The sequence below is a fragment of the Empidonax traillii genome, unplaced genomic scaffold, assembly GCF_003031625.1.
Source record: "Empidonax traillii isolate 1590-97213 ecotype Southwest subspecies unplaced genomic scaffold, ASM303162v1 scaffold287:size763773, whole genome shotgun sequence".
Lineage (NCBI taxonomy): Eukaryota > Metazoa > Chordata > Aves > Passeriformes > Tyrannidae > Empidonax > Empidonax traillii.
In genome coordinates, this window is record NW_020955480.1 from 679,566 (window position 1) to 699,871 (window position 20,306).

The following is a 20,306-nucleotide window of genomic DNA, read 5'->3' on the forward strand; positions in this document are numbered from 1 at the left end:
CCAGTATAGCACTGGGAGAATTAGACAGCCAAGCTTGTAGAGCAAAGTAGGGGCAGGAGGGAGCACTGGGACACTCTTGTATTATGAGCTGCTTGTGCTGAAATGCTGGTTTGCATGTAAGCAGGGTAAACATGATTAACATGTTGTAGGGTCCCCAAGAGCTTAGAGCATTCTGGAGTCACTTCAGCACTGGGGGAGAGGCAGTCCTGGCCCTTCACGGTGGCATTGCATCTGTTGTTGCCCCAGGTCCCCCTAATAAATAAAAATATATATCTAATCACAGAATTTCATAACAGAATTCATACAAATCTGGGTTTGAGGATGTTTTTTCAGTGCAAAGCCTTTAGCTGAATAACTTACATGGTTCCCTTACCTTCATGTTTTTTTTTCTTAAATTTATACTGTGACCCTAAAAAAACCTCCCACCAGAGGATGTCTGAATTTGTGGGTGACATCCCTGTCCTTGGCAGGGGGTTGGAACCAGATGATCATTAAGGTCCCTTCCAACCCAAACCATTCTGTGATTCTATAATTCTGTCATTTCAGGAGGAAGCCTGTTCTACACACCAAACCCTCTCCTAGTTTGCTTTAACACACCACTTGCCAAATTATCTCTTCCAAGCCTTAAGGGGATCCCCTGTTGTGTGCTCTTCATGCCATAAAGCTGAGCAAAGGTTTCCCCCGCTGGTAGTGCCTGAAGGACCGAGCTTGCATGTCCTCTGCTCCTGCTGGCCAGGGTGCTGGGGATCATCCTCTTGACTGTGGTGAGCTTGAGGCAACCCTTTTGTGGCTCAAATCTGCCAGACCAGGGTATTTATTGTATGTGGCTGAACTCCTGAGCTCTGGCGGGCTGGCACAAGCATGTTGGCTGAACTGCGCAAGTTTTGTCCAAGTTCTGTTAAAAATGCCACGTGTAGTTTGCAGATGCAGCGCAGCTGTTTGCACTATCACTCATGCACTTTAATGATTGCAGCCACAGGCTTTTGTATTTATGCAGGGTCCATTAAAGGCAATGCTGATTCCTTTTTGGCCTTTGAAACGTAAAGCAGGGTCTCCTCCCACGACCTGAGATCCCAACCAGCTTCACTGAACAGATATTTAGTAACACCATAGAAAACCATTTTGAGCCTGACAAAATAAGGAGTCTAGAGGAGATATCAGCTGGCCTTGCTGTGATAATGAAGTGATAGATGATGGAAATGAGTCAAACCCTGTGGTCCTGCCTTAGTCAAGGCTCTCACTGAAGCCAGCGGGAGTTCATCTTTTAGGGAGAACTGCAGGAGTTCACTTTTTTTTTATGTTATACAAATGTTACATGATTACAGGGAACAATGTATTTCTTGGAATCAGATGCTTTAATATTAACATCATTCTCCATTACTTTATAGATGCTGGCCTGTGTAACACGAGAAAGTTTAGTTCCCCTTGAATTAAGGGTGAACTAGTAGCATCCTATTTTCGATGCTCTTTGGAAGCTTTCAACTAAGTGTTACAGAGAAATAGCACAATAGTTGGAGTTGTCCTGTACTATTCATCACATTCACAGACCTCCACAGCTTCATCTGCACTGAACAGGACTGGGGTCCTAAGCAGCTTCTCATACTCATAAAGGAAGCCATTCTCTGCTCTTTCTTTTTTTTCGCCTGTGGAAAGTACGGTATTTTATTAATTTTACCTGCTGCTTTTCCATGACATCCATCATGTTTCATCAGAGAAGTACACTACAGTTTCCAGACACTTTGTTTAGATGCTTGAAACTTCCTCTACAGGTTAAAGTAGGCTTTGCCTACTTATTAGCTGACAACTGTTGAAGTTGCAAATAAAAGAGTTGAGTTTTGGTAAACCAAAAAGAAAAAAAAAACCAAACAAAGAAGCTGTATGTCCTGCTTGATTGATTTTATGGGTGGGTTTTTCTTAAATATCTACTTCAGCTATGTGAATGTAATGTTCTGTAAGAGCATCATCTGGCTGACTCACATGTGAAGATGCAATAACGCTAAAGATCCTCTTTTTGCACTTAGGGTCTGACTCCAAGCTCATTGCAGTCAGTCCCCTTGATTTCAGTGAAGTTTGGATCAGGTCAAACTGACAACTCAGGGTTGTCACCAATCACTTAGGGTCCCAAAGCGTCCCAAGGCTGAAACCTGTATCTAGCAAGTGTTGAAGTTTACATTAATGTATGTACTTTTGGAACACGTGCCATAAATCCAAGTTAAATGTCCATGTTTGCACTAAGGATGTTCTTGTGATAAGACTGTACTTTTCAGCAACTTTAACAACAACGTATCTGTTGAATTTTTGAGAAAGGAAAAAGAATGTTGACCACTCATAATTTAATTTTGTGTTTCTTTGTCTAGTTTTGCTTTTGTAGAACATAGGTAGGTACAGGTGGTTTTGAGCAGATGTGTGCAAAGAGCACCTGACTGAGTGGAGAGCAGGGTTAATAGTGTGCATGCAGTAGTGAATTTGCTCTGTCCCATCCAAATGAAATGTTTATGCTGTGGACTAAAGGGGGACCTTTATGACTTTTATTTGTGAACTGATTCTTAAACACAGTCCTAAGTTAAGTTAAAACATACTGGGGTTTGTTTTGGGGGTTTTGTGACCATTTTTGTATGGAGGAATTGTGAAATTACTTGATGGCTGTGGTTGCCTGGGGGTTCCCCATCACACAGTGGACATTTCTCCCCTTTGGGTAGCCATTATTGCAGGTAACCCCCACACACCCTCAAAAACATGACCAGCTGAGTCTGAACTGAGCAGCGCCACAAGACCTAGAAAGATCCCAGTATCCTTCAGCCACTGGCAATCACAGCCAAGGGGTTTTAAGCCACTGAAGGTTCTTTTCATCTACTTTAAAATTGGTCACAATGCACTTGTTAGGTGGAAAAATAGGAGTGTCTTAAGTTACTGTCGGGGCTGTTTATAGTGGTAACAATTCTTGTGGTAACAGTACACATTTTGAGGTACAACTGTAAATATTTGTCTCAAACATAGCACACATTGCATATTAAATGGTTTTAATCTTTTTTGTCTTCCATAGTTTTAAATCTATGCTTTTATTAATTTATGAGGTTGATAAGTTCTGCGAATCTGAATGTACAGTCTGAGGTTTTTAACATTTAAAACTTTGCACACGACATGGTATGTTACCCTGAGTATGCTGTTGAACTAGGCTCTTCATGTATATGTATAAATTACAGTAGAGAATTTTCTCTGACTGCAAGTTTAAATGAACTATATTGTATATGTACCTGTAAAAAAATGTGTTAAATCTATATTTAAAGATTAAAAACTTGTTAAATAAATCCATATGAGAACATGCAATTCTGTTCAAAGACGCCTCTGCTATAATTCTAGAGAAAAAAAGAATTCCCAGAGTTTTGGTTTTAATTTCTTTGGAACAACTAAAACCTTCTTATATGCATTTTGATTTTAAGGTAAATCAGTGGCAGATGATCCGATTAGCTTCTTGCTGGATGTAGTGGCAATGAAATTGTCTGAAAGAGCAGCTACTGAAATCCCACCCTGGCTCAGGATGTCTCCATCCCCAGCCTCCTCTGCATCCCAGCATGGCTCAGGACATCTCCATCCACAGCTTTCCCTTCATTCCAGCACTGGGCAGCTCTGTCAGGAGGGACCTCTGGGCTGAGGACCAAGGGGCTGTGCTCATGGGTGGGTCCATGGGGGCTCTGTGGGCAACAACAGCCCTTTTCCAGGTGCCAGGGAAGTGGTCTTGGGGACACATCTTTCCAACAGGGAGGGAGGAGACCCTTGTCAGTGGGTTCTGCCTCTAGGGATGTGCTGGTGTCCCATGCATGGTGCCTGCAGGGTGGTAAAGCCTGTGCACGAGCTGCCCACACCAGGCATCCTAGTGCAGTTCCCAAAGGCCACGCTGCTTCCCCACGCACCTCTGGATTTTTCTATGGAAAGAGATACAAGGTGCACCAGCACTGATCAGAGGTAAACCTCCCTTCCTCTGGGATTATTCCCTTCTCTTGAAGCTGGGGACTGAATTAAACCCACTTGAATCACCCTGACAAAGGACCTCTGCTAAGCATCACCTTTGCCTGGAATGCCACCTCCCTTTTCCTGAGCCTCAGTGCCAGTGCCCACCCTGGGCATGGGGCAGGTGTCTCCTAGGGACCTGTCTGCCTTTTGGGTTTCCCAAGCTGCCTGCCCTCAGGGGACCTCCCACAAGCTTGTTTGGGGAGGGCAGCACACACTCTCCATCACTAAAGCAGTGCTTGTTGCTGCAGTCTCTAATTTAACATGATTAATATAAACACCAGGACAGGTAATGAGCAATAAGCAGTTCTCTTTGTAATCCTAACATGGCTCAGCAGAAATCATTAGCATAAAGGCAACCACTACCTTTAGATGAGTTTTATACATATTTTAGGTAATTTTTGCAGTCAATTTTATGCTGTCCTAAAGCAGGAGGAGCATTTCCTGCTGCCTGTGATCCATCTCACCTGGCTCACATGAAAACACCTGGCCAAGAGCAATGTGGGTGCACTGCTGTGTGTGTTCACCTCCCTCATGGACTCCTCCAGCTGGGTTGATGGTGGGTGCTGGTGTCTGAGGCACCCGTGCCTGCTGGGCTTCCCTTGCCCATAGTGCTGTGTGGCAGCTCTGGGCAATGTTGGTGGCATGGTGGCCCAGGGCACGTGGGAGGCATGCCCCAGCTCATCCACACCAACCTCTGCATTCAGGATTTGGGAACTCACACCACCTCAGCAGTGCCAGTGCATTCAGGAATACAGTCATGGACCACTAAAAGGGCTTTTTATTTCTTTATTACCACATTTTCATTGTGTTCTCTCAACTTTTGCCTTCCAAGAGCAGAAGATATTTCATTTGGAAATGTTTATTAAACTGCAATGATTTCTCAAAAAGGTGGAGATTGCTATGGGTCTCTCTTCACTCAATCAGTCCATCCCCCAGCACGGTGTAGCCTCCCCAGCACAGCACAACACTCCTTTGGGTTAGGCCAGCTTCGTGTTTTGCTTTATCCACTTCACATACTTGGAGACCCTGGTGTAAATGCCATATTTGCCTGGCTTGGCACATTCCTCACCCCAGCTGGTGATCCCTGTGAGAAACCAGGTGCCCTCGATCTCAGAGGTGTAGGGCCCCCCGCTGTCCCCCTCGCAGGTGTCCCTGCCCCCGGTCGGGTAGCCTGCACAGAACATGTTCTGCAGGATGGTGGTGGAGGTGCTCTTGAGGCAGGTCGGCCGGTCGACAAAGGGCACCTTGACGACCTGAAGGGTGATGGCCGGCCGGCCGCGAAACAGCAGGCCGCCCCAGCCGCTCACCGTCCCCGTCCCCTGCTTCAGCAGGGCGTTGGTGAACTCGCGGCTGCCGAGGCAGATGGGGGTGACGTAGCTGTTGAAAACGAGGGGCTCGTCCAGCTCCAGGAGGGCAATGTCGTTGTGGTACTCGTTGATGGACCTGTCATACGTGGGGTGGGGAAGGGCTTTCACCACTTTACGCCGCTGCTCTGTGTGGTCATCCTCCTGAGTGTTGTGTTCACCTACAGAGACAAGTGTGACTTGGGCTCTATCCCTCACTGATCATGTCCTGGCAAGGCCACGCCAATGCAATTCCAGCCCAGCCAAGTGGCTGCAGAGCTGAGCCCTCGGATTGCTGGGAGACTGATACTGGCCAGGTTGCTTGCTCCTTGTCAAAGGATGCTGGAGGTTTCCTCACAGCAGCGCCTCCTCTATCCCTGCAGTTGGCAGAACCCAAACCCATAGGCGTGACACCGGGCTCACATCGGCCAATCGTGTGCCAGAGATCCAGATGCTTTACCAGAGTTAGTAGCAATGTGGCTGTTTGGGGGATTTAGCACTCTCAATGAAGGCATGTTGTTCTTGCATCAAAGGGAACAAAGCCCATTGATGAAAAATCGTGGTTTAAAATAAATAATTTAATAATGAAAGAAACCTGACCTTCCCTTTTCTAAAACTACACATGCACGGGGCAGAATGGGCTGCAGGAGGCTACAAAATGCCACATCCTGGTGCTCACAGGTGCCCGAGTTTCCACTGCCCGCCCGAAGCTCAGCTGCTCTCAATCACTGCCGGCAGCTTCAGGTGCCTGTGACTGAGTTGCTGGCAGCCTGTTACCTCCCCTCCCGGCTTGTGTAACAGGTAGAGGAAAAGGGAATATGTTCTGTGGTCCCAGGTCGGCGAATGGGCAGAGTTGGGTCCGCCTGTAGCCGTATCCCTCCTCCCGCTCGCGTGCTGCCTGTGCTGAAGGTTGGAGAGAGCAGGATGGCTTTTCCCGATTGCTTTCTCGCAGCCCCAGAGGCGCAGGGTGCTTTTAACCCCTGCTGCGGGGTTTCTACACGCTCTGCTGTGATCTCCAGAATACACCGTCTCCTCTAAACAGTATCTGCAGCACTGCTGGCCCTGCCCGTGTCCTGTGCCTGCTGTGGCTGCCTGCGAGGAGCAGCACGGAGCCTGCGAGAGAGGTGAGGTGCATTTTTGCAGTCACGCCAGTGCTGGCGAAGGTGGGAGGGGTGGCTGGTGCTGCCGATGTGCTCTGGGAGGGCTTCTTTTGCTGCAGAGTGTGAATGTCAGCTCCCTTGCAGGCTGTGTTTGTACAGTGTAAACGCAAGACAGATGTGGGGGAGACTTTCAGACGGTTTTTCTTACATTACGGCTGCTTGCTACTACTAGGGACCTAAAAATATGCTTCAGAGATGAAAGTGGAGTAGTAAAGATGCACAGGAGAGTGAAATGCTTCTCCTACCTCCTGCTATAGATTTTTTGGCCTCCTAAGATATCATGTACAAAGCACGAAGGGATGTGAAGAACTCTGATGTTGCCCGTGCTGTGTACATGGTGCAGGCACAAATTCAATAGTCCCTGGAGCCCTGCAAAACCATATTTTGCTTTCTTGACTTGCTATCTGGCCAAAATTCTGCCCCGGAAACCCAGCAGTGCCGCAGAGCGGTGTGAAGGGAGAGCAAGGGGACTTGTCTGATAACATATCCTGAATGGAGGGAGTGTGTGATGTTCAGGAGAGAGCCTGAAAGGAGAGGCAGTTTGCATGCATGAGCAGCAAACACAAAACTTCTGTCCAGGTGAAATATGTGCTTTTCTTGGGGGGAAACTGGTTTTGCATTGGGCATTTTATGCTTTTCGACATTAGTGGGTACAAGGCTGGACTTCGTACTCAGCTTTCCAGCAAAACTGCCTGGAAATAGAGAGTGTGCAAGCTGTGAGCTTGCAAGAGTAAGAGAGTGTGCAAGCTGTGAGCCTCATCCTGCCAGGATCTGGCAGTTGTGCCCAGCTCCATGGCACTAAGCCTCCAAGGTCCAGCCAGGCACACTCAGGAGCATGTTAGCATGGAAGATAAAGATGCAGCTGGAGCCCTTTTGATGAGCTCATTTGTGTAGGTATAAACTCAGTGTGTCAGAGCTAAAATGTCATTTTTGTCACTACTACATTTCATAGTGCCTAAACAGAAAGCACGGATTGTAACCTATGTCGATATTCATACAGGGGAGAAACAAATATTTTAGGGAAGCTGATTCTGCCACAGCTGTGAGATGTGGCACCTTGATGCTCACCAAGGCCCCATGCTGAGTTATCAGCAGGCTTCTTAGCAGGAGGTCTGGCACAGTTGAGTGTCACCAGTCAGGGGGAAACACCATTTTTCAAGCAGAGACACATTTGGTTTTTTAAGTAGCAGCATAACCTGTTGTGCAACCTGGCTACACAGCCCCTGTCTAACTCTCCAGAGACCCTGCTCTACAAGCACACTTTCCAACATGCTAGCCCAGTTTCTCTACCTCAGTACATAAATACTATTGACTTTTAAAAAGTTAGGAGCAGAAGTAGTCATCTTTTCCTTGCAAGGAGGTAGTCAGGTTACTGATGCCCCTCTTGAAGCAGCCACACAAATCCTGCAAGTTCTCTGAGAGCTGCGTGAAAACGTAGTGTGATCTCCAAGATCAGAACTCTCCAGTGAGGCCTGTGTGGCCAGCAGAGATAAATATCCACCACACCAGCTCAAGGGGCAGCATTTTAACTGAAGTCAATAGGGCTTTAAAGCATCCTGGGTGTTTGGCTCAGGTGAGCTTGCGGGTGGTCAGGTTGAAATGTGTTTACAATATGGTCCAGCAGCTCCCTGGCCTTGGGACCAAGGCTAGACCCAGCTCACTGCTGCCACCAGAGGTGGTGGTACTTGCAGGGACCAGGCTGATGAAATGCTGCAACCTGCAACTGGGGCCCCTGTGCCCTATAGCAACTTGTGCCACAGTGCTGCCCACCATGATGGTGTGGATCACAGTGTTCTGTGCAAGCCCTGACTCATGTCAGTCCCCTGCTCTGTCCAGATGTTGCCTGAGGTGCTCACCTGCCACAGCAGTGATGTCATGGCCTGGCTTCAGGCAGTGCGCTGCTGTCACCACCCACTTCTCGTTGATGATGGATCCGCCACAGAAGCCCACATTATTACTGTCCACCAGGTGAACCTGTGGGAGCAGGAGGATGTCACACCCATGAGTTTGTGTAAACCTGAACTAGCAAAAGGTGTCCCTGCCCATGGCAGGGGGTTGGAACCAGATGATCTTTAAGATCCTTCCAACCCAAACCATTCTATGATTCTATGATCTGCTGAAACTGATGGAGCTCAAAACTGAGCTGTGTTGTTTCTTGCAAAGCTCCCCTCCCTCAGAATTCAGCTTGATTTTGGTAAATTCATGGACTACTGGGCAATTTATTGCTGTAGCTCAGTACCAAATCCTTTGCGCCCCACCAGGTAAAGCTCTTGTGGCTTTTTTGCCAAGGTGGACCCACATTCAGGCAACTTTTTTTTGCTGTGACATAAAACCATGTAAAGAAAGAAACTGTGTTCCTGTTAGACTTGAGACCTAGTGCTATTCTAACCTCAGAGATGGACTTGGGGTATTTAAAAGTAAGATGGTCCTGCTTTCAGAAAGAAATGAGTTAACAGAGTGCCTGCTGGGGTTAAAGAAGAGTTGCAGAAATAGCTGGTACCTGCCAAGGCACCTCGCCTTTCATGCTGTCTGTCCCGCCGACAACTCGGGTGCCCTCCTTAATTATTGGTGTGATTTTCGTGGTGGCAGCAGTGCTGGTTTCTGTGATGTTGTCGAGCACCTCGTCTTGAGCATCCTCGTGGTCATCACTGGTTATGTTCCAGTTCTCAAAGGTGTTCATGGATCGGGTGAGCTTGCTCTTCGCTTCAGGAGCCGTGATCTTCCCACAGGGATATGGCACTGCAAGTGAAACAGGCATAGTTATGACTGGCTGTGTCATTTTGAGAGTTATAGCTACTGAAGAAGCAGGTGAGAAGGCAGATGCTGCCTCATCTCACCACCCTGTTTTGGACCGACATGGGAGACACATGTCAGTGTGCTGGCCATGTGTTCCCTGTGCAAACATGCCTGTGCCTTTGAGTTGTAGTGCTGGCAATACGTAAAAGTAGCAAAAGCATAAATTGTTTCTGGGCTTTAAAAAAGACATCTGAACAGTTTTAAAAATGAAAAAAGCTTGTTGGTTGAGAATGCGTGCCTGACAGGCTGGTGCAGCTGTGCCTTCTCTCGGTGGGATGCTGTGGCGCATACCTGGGAGGCTCATATCAGGCAGCCGGGCACTTGGCTGACATTTCTATGGCAAGTGACTCCAGAACAATAAATGTCCAGCTGGGAGAGGACAGGAAATAAGATCTGCCAATTGTACAGATAATCCTGCTTGGCACCAAGGTGAGGAAAACATTAATAAACTCTTTCTAGAGTTGTAGATTTTCTCTGTTAATTAGGATCTCATCTGCAGGCTTGTTTCAGATGAGCTCTTCCCATTTCTTTCCTATGCAGTGTGTGCTGAATTCCTGCTGATAGTGGCAGTCAAAATAGTAAATAGCATCAGGCATTGTCTTTCATCTGAAAAGCTTTTGACAGCACTGAGCAAACAAACATTAGTGTAAAATCAGATGTGAGTGTGACCTATGGAGATTTCATCCTCTATTGTTAAACAGTCTGCTTTAGGAACAGGACTTAAATAAGAGTTGAGTGATGGCAAGTGCTACCCTTGAGGTTAGGCCAGGAAATGAAGGCTTCAGAGCCAACAAAAGCTAAGCTTTTGAAGGAAGGGCAATTACCCAACCTGAAAGATGATCTTATTGCTAACAGTAAACCTTTCTGGTCCAGTGAAAGTGATACAGCATGTTGGGCAACACAGCCTGAGTTCTTAATTATCTCTGTTAACAGGACTCCGAGTCTAAGATACTTCCTACACTGATTGCTGAAAGCCAGCACTTCAGACCATTCCTGGCCATGGCTGCCAGGTCTTAGCAAACTAACTCACCTGTGCAGGTACCTGCTTGGATGTGCAAACCTGTTACACTCAGGTGTTAGAAATATGATAGCATCAAATGTTAAATTGACTTTAGATGACAAGATATTCGTCCGCAAAGTCTCCTCTCTCCCCTGCCAGATGTGCTTCTCAGATGTTCATGCCCAATTAGCTTGCTGTGTTGTAGTGGGTTGGGTCTATGCTGTTAGAGTTATTGTAACAGCTCAGGAGCAGGGTAAAGGTGGGGAATATGGCAAGAACCAGCTATTCTTTAGCCCTGTATGAAGCTGCAGCCTCAAGAAATGCATTTCTCTTCCACCCCACTTGATACCACAGCTAAACCACCTTGTCTGACAGGTTGTCACTGAGAGTCTCTGAGTACAAATACACACTGTTGGGAGGACACGCCACCACAACTTGTTTGTATCCACCCAACTCAGGCAATTATAAATGGGTGATGACCAGCCATGAAAGGGACTATTAGAAGGATTTACAGTTAGAAAGATCATCTTTTGTTCTGAAAAAGTCCAAGGCATCCTCAGTGTAGAAGCAGTAACCAAATAGTAACTCCTATTGGAAGAATGTGGGAGTGAGCTCTGGCTGGCTGGATGCTGGTGTAGCTGAACATCACTTTTCTGCCTCCAGAAAACTACTGATCCATATGTAGAAACACGGTATGGCTGCAGGTGGGAGAGTAGCCTGTGTGAGCAGCCATCTGAGACCAGCATTTGCCTTATGAACAAATTCCTGGACAACTACCCTTCTTCTCCACCCACCTAGGCTAAAAAAAGGATGTTTAAATTGAATCCTCTGAGCCAGACCCCACATCTGCCTTTGGGGAAAGTGCAGGGTCAGGCTCTTTACATTTGCTAAGCAGAAAAACAAGTCTGGTTGCCAACAGGATATTGCATTTCTATGAGATTCATGTATCTAAATCCAGGACAAGACCTTGAAAACTGTAATCCAAATCTCTTAAAAACAGTTTAAAAGTTAACCTGTAGGTTCACAGGACTTTCCATCTTCATGAAGTCTATAGCCAGCAGCACAGGAACACACAACCTTCTGTGGTGGGTCATGACTGCAAAAGTGCTTGCAGCCTCCATTTTTAATAGCACAAGTGAAGTCTGAAAGGAATGAAAACAAAACTGTGAGAGCTTTTTTGAAATACAACAGGTCAGACATTTGTTGTAAGGAGAGCATCCTTCCAAATCACATCCCTGAATGAAGGATCTTTAGGCAACTTTTCAAGAAGGCAGATCGAGGAGCCTATACAAGGCCCCCAGAGTCCTGGCACGATCTCCTGCCTCCAACAGCTGCGTGCTGTATGAAATTTGGCAGCCTGACCCTAAAGGACTCGTGTAAATATTTGGTTACAAGCCATGTGATTTCCCTGCTGTTGTTCTGCTTTCCACCCCTGCTTACAGCAATCCAGCCCCAGTGTGGGCGCTTGTAGAGAACACAATGTGTCAGATGGGAGCAAGCCCTGAACCCAAGCAGGGCTTTGTCCTGGGATTATCACTGGGCTCTGAGTTGAAATTTCCAGTGAAGCCATATGTTATTCCTGATATACCAATAAATCATCGCAGCCTGACATGGAAGACCTATTTCAGCTGGTTGTTTGATGAAACATGTCCCAGCCTGAGGCAGAATGAGATTCCCATGACTTGTACCTGTCTTTTCCCACTCCACCTCTCACTCCTCCATGGAGGGAACACCATCTCTTGAAGGTGGGAAACCACTAATCTGCAGAGGCCCTTTCAATTCTCAGCAAGTTTTCAAATAACTTCACAGCAGATTAACTCCACTCCTACTTCCTCAAGGACACCTCCCTTCCTGTAGCCATTTTAATGCCATCATTTACTATTTTTACAGAGCTTCTCTTCACGCCTCACTTCTAGCTCTATTTTTGCTCTTGTCTCACTTCCACAAGAAATCTGCAATGAGACTATTTAAATTTGATGCAGCTTTGAAATGCTCTTTTTAACGTACACTCCTCTCTTGCCAGAGCAGAATCACAACTAGAAAGAGAATCTTTTATTAGTGCAGTGAGTCTAGCACATTACGCAAGTTGCACAGCCCCTGATTATATTATAAGAGCCGAATATCCCTCTTGCTTAAATTATCAGCTGTTTGGTTTTCATAAACTCCTCAACCCATCAGGAAAATATTTGCCTTTTGTTTGCCTTCAGAATCAAGGTTGCTGCTGATAATTATAATTACGAATTCAGCAGAGTGCTGTGGAGAGGAGGTTGAGATAATCCTGTCCTGCTCAGCACCTGCTGTCCATCCTGGCATGAGAAATGGAGAGAAGTGGGAGAATGGGGACCCCAATGGGGTCAGTTAAAAACTCTTGCTTTCAGTGGGTGAGCATGTTGTCCCTGAATGTTGACAGCCCCAGAAAGGCTTGCGCTGGGGAGATAAAGGAAGGTCTCTCTCTCTCTCTCTGTCAACATTTGTGCTGGCAGCTAAACAAAAGACCTTGAGCCTGAGTCTCCACTGAACCCTGCATAAGAGCAGGTGCTCAGAGGAGCTGGACCTGGGACGTGACCAAGGGCTGGAGAGGACAGGAACATCTGCTCCTGTATCCCCAAGCACACCCCCCTGAAATCCCATTGCCAACAGGCTGAATTTATGCTTTTCTGCAGTGCCTTACAGCAAAGCAAAATGTGTCTGAAACATCCCCTAGTAGGATGAAAATCTGTGCCTATTTTGATCCCATGGGATTTCAAGTAGAGCAGAACAACCACTGGATGAGCCCCCAGTACATACCTATCTCACAGTTTCTGCCTTCGTACCCAGCTGGGCACCAACACACATAGGAATTTATTCCATCCTTGCAAACGGCTCCATTTTTGCATGGGTTGGGGTCACACTGATCTCCATCTTGGAGAGAAGACAGGAGAGTTAACAAATATGAGTGTCCACCATGGCTGGTGCCGATGACGTGCTGGAGCCTTGCTCTGTGCAAGCCTCCTACTAAAGACGAGCAAGACACTGCATTGCTTCCTTCTTTGTAATGAAAAATAAGTCAGATCCTGGCACCCAAGTGTGCTGAAAATGCCAGTGCTGGGGTAGCATCACCAGCTCTTTACCCAGAATAATAATTGTGTGCCCTGTCCTGTGTGGGTTAATTCTGCTCCTTTCCATAGAACACCTCTTCAGTCACCCTCCTGCAACATCTCAACAGGACCTTATTCTTGGCCAGGTTAGACAGGCAATTTTAGAGGGTTTGCTTCCTCAAGAGTGGTTAGAGTATCCTAATCTGGATTGTTTTAACAGTGCTGTCTGTTGTATGAAAGTTTGGATCCATCCATTTGGGTTTGGAGACCTCTCTGTGTATCAGGATTGAGAACCTTCGTAATTGCTCTTCCTTTCTCGGTCTTGTACTATTATTAATTGATCTAGATTTTCCCTTCTGTGTCAGGGTTTTTATTTTCATGGTTGCCTGCAGCTGAGAAGCTGAGGCTTTAGCAGAAATATTCACTATTGCACAACTGGCAATCTAACACTGTGAAAGAGTAAATCAGTGACATTAAATGGCAGCGAACGCCCTTTGAAATGATTATGCCGAGGCACAGAGGAAGGGGAAGGCCTTGCTGAGTTTTGTGTCCTGCCAGGAAGTGTGGCAGTTAATGGTGCTTTCAGGAACGGGCTGGAATGTAAAACTGCAAGCAGGAACAAAATGGTTTTGTCTTGTCTAAGTTACAGTGTTGGGGTTTGCACATAAGGTGAGGATTGCAGTTGTTGCTCCCTGGTGAGGGCAGCTGGGGCTTAAGTGTTGTGCAAGGGATGAGCTCCTGGGGGCTACACATGTTGGGAATAGCAGCTTGTAAACTAAACACTAAACCAGGCACTTCAGATGACAGAGGAATATATGGTATTCCTTACTTTTTATGAGCTAATTTGTGGCAGGGAAACAAACTCAGTGTTGAGTTTCATCAGCTGTTTTTTCAGAGGATAGTCCTACAATGCAAATGTAACTTTTTTATTTTATAGTCTGGACTGAATAATCTGAATTATTTAAGGGTTTTTAGTGAGATATTCTGGGCACTTCGCCAATCTGTGGAGCAGTTCATTTATTGAAATGTCCTTAAAATTAGTTTCAGATGTTGTAGTGGGCATTGAAATCTTTTTGCTAAGGGAATGAGGAGTCGCTGGGGGTGGAGACTGAAAAGGAAAAAGAAAACAGTGAAGTAAGGGTTTGGGAGCAATGGTGTGAATTGCAAACAGCTGTTTGCTATGATCATGTCGAGGCTCCACTTTAATACGGCATTTCTAGGGATTCACGCTGTGCTTTCATGAGGCTGGGCCTTATCTGGAGATCTCTGCTTGAGAACAGAGCACTTGCTGTTTGCTGAAGGGGTGTTAATTATTGCTGAAAGCAGAAGCCCAGAGCATGGCCTAGGCTCAACAGATCCATGTCTGTGTGAATTGGTTTTGTTTCGTGAGGTTTTGGAAATTTGTTCCAAAAAACCTGTCTGGACAAAGTAAATGCTTAAGACATTTTTTTTTTTTTTTTTTTTTTTTTTTTTTTTTTTTTTTTTTTTTTTTTTTTTTTTTTTTTTTTTTTTTTTTTTTTTTTTTTTTTTTGGCTTGCCATTTCTACACCAACAGGACAGGCTCAGGCTCAGTGGCTGCAGAATTTAGGGTGCATGGCTCTGAGACATAACACAGTTTCTGGGTGCTGGAATACATTTGTTACAATAACATCTGCTATTTATGCATTGAGAGATGAATATTAATCATTTGAACAGGAAGAAAGTGGCTCTTACCAATGTATGTTTTCCAAAACTCCATCTGCAAAGGAAAGAAGAAAAACAAAAAAAAAAAAAAAAGAAAAGAAGTTTCCTTTGTTTTCTAATTTCTGAGCACTGTCTGGCTGAAGTAGTACACGGATGACTCCAAAACTGAAGGAAAAGACTTGAAGGGAAACCACCCTCGATAATCCCAATGGTGACCAACAAAGCTTTTAAAGTGGTTCCCCAGCCCAAGAGATGGATCATGAATGAGAATCAGCCATGCCAGATGCTGCTCTTGGCCCTGCAGGTTTTCCCCTTGCTGTTCACTCCTCTTCCCCCTCTGGGCCTCACTGGAAGGGCTTGTAGAGGTGTGGGCAGGGGGGAACAAGGTGTTGCCATTTTGCAGCAGTGATACTCACTGTTTTCTCTTGGTTTTCAAATACTTCTCGGGCTTCTTCAAAGCTGCATTTTTCTTCCATACATTCTCTCTCGAGGTTCCCAGGAATAAACTCTTCTAGTCTGTTTGAGTTGGCTCGTTTTTGCCTCTGCAGAACCGAGTTTGCCTCTTTGTTCTCGATGAAGACTGCAATTTGAACAGAAATAGGGGCTGGAGAGCAGCATGTACCGTTGTGTGGTACAGCTGGGATGGACTGTCAGGGCTTTGCTCTCCCAGAAAGCAAGTCCTTTTCAGGCATTCACCCCCCTCTTGCCCCATGGCCAGGGACATTTCCTGAGTGTTATCATCTACCTGAAGTTTCTTTGGTGCCCGACTTAAGTGCAATCCCAAGCATCAAATCTGGAGAACAAAGTATCAAAATAGTCAATAGACAGAAATGACTGATGGCAAGATAGTGATTGGGAGCCCTGAAGTTTGATGCTTAAAATACCCCAAAGCAGATGGTGTAGCTCCTATCACAGATGCACAGACAGAATAAGCTGTTTGAGAGGGGAAAATAATAGGCTTTTTCATGATGCTGCTTGGTGAGGTCTTGTTTGGACACAGAAATTGTCCCACTTTAGCTGCCTCTGTCTGTTCTGGCTGTGAAAGGCCATTTGCTTCTGCAAGCAGCTGCAGCCCTTGGAAGCGACAGGCCATTTCCTTCTCTCCCTGCTTCTCATCCTTGCCTGTGCGCCTGGGTCCCACCATTTCCTGCTGGCAGGAAGGGTGGCATGAGCCTTCCTCACCCCCTGGGCCTTGGTCACGTCAACAAGGGTGTGTGCATCCTTCAGTGGGCTGGTCAATCTCCTGGGCCATGCATCCCATCAGCAGGGACAACAGCAGTTGCCATCCTGTGACAGCCTCCTGCCAGAGTTTGCTTCTGACTCCCTTCTCAGGGAATCCCATCTCTGCTGACGACTCTTGTTCCCCCATCCCACTGCTTTAAAACACATTGTTCACCCAAAGGAACTCCCCACTTTGCTTCCCCAGCTTCTGCTCTCTCTCCACCCTCCCTTAGCACTCGCAGCGTGTCCATTTTTGTCACCAGATGGCACGGTAGAGCAGCTCTTAGAGCTGCTGGTGACCACCTGAGACACAGACCCTCATCTGTGGGCTCTGTGCTGGAAGGGAGTTGGGTATCTCTTGGACTGACACCTCTTAGGGCTAAAGAGAGCTGAGCCATGTGGGCATACAGGAGGGTGAGGGGTGAGTACCAGTCACTTGTCCCATCTCGTGGCTAACTCCTGCTCCCAATGCAGAGCAGACCCCAGCCTCACCAAGCCTTCAGATGATCAGCTTTGTCGAGCTCCCGTGAGCCCCAAGCAGGCTGATTTGACTGACACTATGCCACTGACAGTGTAACAAGCCCCTTCACTGTCAGATCTCTCTGCAAGAGACTGAACTAACAGATTTTGCAATGCTTTTAATCACTGTACAGCAAGGTTGCACCTCTACCTTCCTCATGCTAGTGTGGTTTTGGTTAAAATGAAAAGGATGGGTAGAGCACTGACCTCTGATGAAGCCAGGCTTGTTTCAAACACTGCTGGTCCCCTCCCAGCTGCAGGGTTGTGGTTTATGTGTGGGACGTGAATGTACTCCCAGCTGTGTGGCACCAGGGGCACATCCTGGCTGGGGGAGACCTGTCCCTTTTCCCTCTTGGCATGGGCTTCAGCCTCCAGTTTGACCCCAAGCTGGACTGGAAAGGCTCAGGTGGGAATGATGGAGCAGTCTTCCTTGGTTTTTTCACCCTGTTGGGCTCCCCATGTGCTCAGTGCCCAGGGAACATGGTGTGGGCACAGCTGCACATTGCCCTGCATGGAGGGAGGCAGCTGTGTCAGACATGCTCCTTCTTCTCTTCCCAGTGGGATATGCCAGGCACCTGCTGTGATTAACCCATTTAATGGAGAGAATTCATTTGAATGAATGCAGTTTTACCTTCCCTCATATCCCTCTAGGTTTTCTCCATTGCTTACTGATCCCACATGCTGCTTTACAAGCAAAACTTGATTTGGACTGAAGGTTGGAGGCCCTGTAGGGTGACAGGAATGGCACTCACCTGGCTGGAAACCATCCTCACACTATGAATACACTCAAATGTGATTTAACAAATTCTGAGCCAGTATCTGAGAGAGTGAGATGGGTCTCTGGGCCAAGTGCTAGGGGGGCACACCTGCCAGCTGAATACTGTATTTTATTGTGGGTACACCTGGGTGGGTGGTGGTACCAATATGAGGTTCTGCTCACTTTTTACTGCTTATCAAACATTTTTGAAAGAGCCTTTTTTTAACCTGCTACTAGCAATGTTTTAATGAAAGAAGAAAGACCAGCCTTGGAGCAAACAAGAACTCACACTGGATGTGAACCAGACTCTGCTGGAACTGTTGCTGCTGCAGATAAATCAAGCAACAGCCTGCATTACTATGTGTGATTGCCCACATCCATCAACTGCTCTATCTTGTCTACAGTTTTGGCTACATCTTACAGTCTTTGTTAAATTCACACTGGGCTTAGCTTTAAACAACCCTTGCAGTGGCAAATCCAATGACTGCTTTATGGATGTGAGCACTTGTTTGTACTCCAGGACAAAGTGATGGCACACAAAGATGTGTGGACGTTACTCAGCGACCAACTCTCTCCCCTTTTTTCCTTCTGTGTGTGTGTGCATTCTAAAATGGCTGAATCAAGCTCTGAAAGCTCAAAAGCTGCAAAAAAAAAAAAATCTAAGAAAAATTCCATTCTTAAAATTAATCCCTGTGACACAGTCTGTGTAAAATCAGCATAAAAACTATTATTTCATTCCCAAGAGAAGAACCAGGGCTTTAAGGAGGAGCTATGAAATGCAGCAATCCCTCTGAGCTGTCGTCTCCCATAAGACTGCACAAGCTGTCCCACTGTCAAGTGACAAACTGTCTCTTTGCCAGTGTCTGTAACACCCAGTACCCAAAAGAGAAGGATTTTCTAGGTTTTAAATGAACTCACCTGCACTTTCATCACCAAGACAAGCTGCCAGAAGACAAATGGAGAGTACGAGGGGGATATTTGCCATTTTCTTTCCACCACCCCAACCGCTTGCTGACAACTTGTTCGTGCGGTGGAGCTCAGTCAATAGTTCCAAAGTGCAAGTGCTTGCTTATTGACACTGGGTAACCCTTTAATTTAAGGTCCCCAGATGTGCCATTGCTGAAACTTGAAATGACAGCATGGGTGCTATTGGAGGGGGCACGTCCACACGCAAGAAATATGCCAGGTTTTTTGCAGTCCTTGGGCTCGTCTTCTGCTGTGTGGGATATTACTGCCATGTTTAGGGGTTGAGCATTGCTCAAGAATAAATAGATTGAGCTTCAGAGAACCACTTTAAAGCACTGAATTTCCCACTCCTACCCAGGGGATGCTGACCATATGAAAGTCAACAGTAGCATTTTCAAAGACTTCACCATAGTCTGTGTTTCACCAGAAAAAGCAGGTGCAATTCCTTTGGAGATGTGCCTACAGATAATGTTCTCTCTCAGGGCCCAGGCACCCTTGGAGCATGGCTGTGTCAGCCAGGATGGGTTACCTAATTAAAAACCTGGATGAAGTGAGGTGTGATGATTGGTCCATTATCCAGGTCTGCTGGGGCAAATCCTGGACACATATGGAGTTTCTTAGGTCTTCCTTTACCTGAAGCTACAGTAAGGAAGCTGCTACTCGGTGGCTTGGACAGTGGCTGGTGTAGAGATGTGTTGAGAAGTGACATTTTGGAGCAGGCAGAGCAGGCAGGGCTCCTGGCTGCAGAGAAGCCTCTGCCCAGGGCAGGTCCACAGGCTGCTCCTGATCCACACTGACCAAGGAGTACACTGAAAAGAAGGGAATATGAGGGAAATGAAATAGAAAAAACAGTAGGTTTTCATACAGAAAATAAAGGGTGGGGTTTTGCATGAAATGATTCATATTTAATGGTGGGCTACTTGCAACTTTTAAACCCCATGTCTTCCCTTCTTCTGACCTTCCTTTAGTATGAACAGCTATTTCAAGGGAAGTAATTGCTTTATTGCTTTTTCGAAAATATTGAATATTGAAAAAAAACACAACCAAACAAAAAAAGAAACAACAAACAAACCAAAAATGAAACACAAACTTCTGGAGAGGCCAAAACTCTCCCCCGACCTCACTCCTTGAGGAGCTGTAAGGAATGTAAGCCAAAATAATTCCTCCCACTCCAGGGAGTGACCTGTTCCTCAAAACCTGCTTCCAAGTTTCTGCTTCTCCCCCTACTCCACCGTGAACAGGGCAGTAATGGAATCCACCATTGCACCTGTGCACATCTGGGGCTTGCCCAGCTACCAAAAGGTCTTAGACGGAGGCGTTTTAAAGTAGAACTCCATTTGCAGTGTGCTGTTGGTGCTATTGCCTTTTGGTATTGGCTTAGCTCTAGTTCTAGGCTAGATGGATATTCTGCTACTGTCAGTGCAAGGGAATCCCAGTGTGTTTCGTGGTGCCGTGAGTGCTCACGAGCAGGCAAACATCAGCCAGAGAAGTGTCTTCCAGGCTGGAGAGCTATTAGTTTCTATGAGGTTACAATAACCCTTGGGTAGTTAAAGTGTTTGCTTGAGCTTATGAACCATAAATTCTGTGCACTTAAAAAAAATTAAGAATGTTCCTTTGTGAAGCAAATGGGAGAGACATTTATGGTTGCATGGGTATTTGGAGTTACTTTTGTATGCAACACAGACTGATCAACTGCAGGTAAATAGAAGATTCTGAATGTGAGTTAAAGCCTCGTGAGGTCTGTGTTGCCTAGGTGGAAAAAATCCTTTATCT

At 46.3% G+C, this 20,306-nt stretch overlaps 2 protein-coding genes across 3 annotated transcripts in view; one reads left to right on the forward strand and one right to left on the reverse strand.

Moving 5' to 3' along the window:
* MCF2 (MCF.2 cell line derived transforming sequence) overlaps positions 1–3,312 on the forward strand; it is a 62,780-nt gene extending 59,468 nt beyond the window's left edge. For both annotated transcript variants that reach the window (XM_027890427.1, XM_027890425.1), the window contains one exon: positions 1,389–3,312. In XM_027890427.1, the coding sequence (XP_027746228.1) occupies positions 1,389–1,429 (41 nt within the window). In that variant the 3' untranslated portion in view covers positions 1,430–3,312. The remainder of the gene's footprint in view (positions 1–1,388) is intronic.
* Positions 3,313–4,771: 1,459 nt separating this feature from the next.
* Positions 4,772–18,621, reverse strand: F9 (coagulation factor IX). Its single transcript, XM_027890434.1, has 8 exons — positions 18,486–18,621; positions 15,487–15,650; positions 15,101–15,125; positions 13,098–13,211; positions 11,324–11,452; positions 9,015–9,253; positions 8,371–8,488; positions 4,772–5,536 (listed from the first exon to the last, which is right to left on the reverse strand). The coding sequence occupies exons 1-8, from the start codon at positions 18,550–18,552 to the stop codon at positions 4,989–4,991; spliced, it is 1,404 nt and encodes a 467-aa protein (XP_027746235.1). The 5' UTR covers positions 18,553–18,621; the 3' UTR covers positions 4,772–4,988.
* Positions 18,622–20,306: the final 1,685 nt, after the last annotated feature.

Bases quoted from the DNA above. Each gene is read 5' to 3' on its own strand.
- F9 (XM_027890434.1), bottom strand. From the start codon at position 18,552: ATGGCAAATATCCCCCTCGTACTCTCCATTTGTCTTCTGGCAGCTTGT. The intron at 15,126-15,486 runs GTGAGTATCACT...TTTCCTTTGCAG, and splicing joins TTGAAAACCAAGAGAAAACA to ATGGAGTTTTGGAAAACATA. The intron at 11,453-13,097 runs GTATGTACTGGG...CATTCCTTTCAG, and splicing joins AGGCAGAAACTGTGAGATAG to ACTTCACTTGTGCTATTAAA.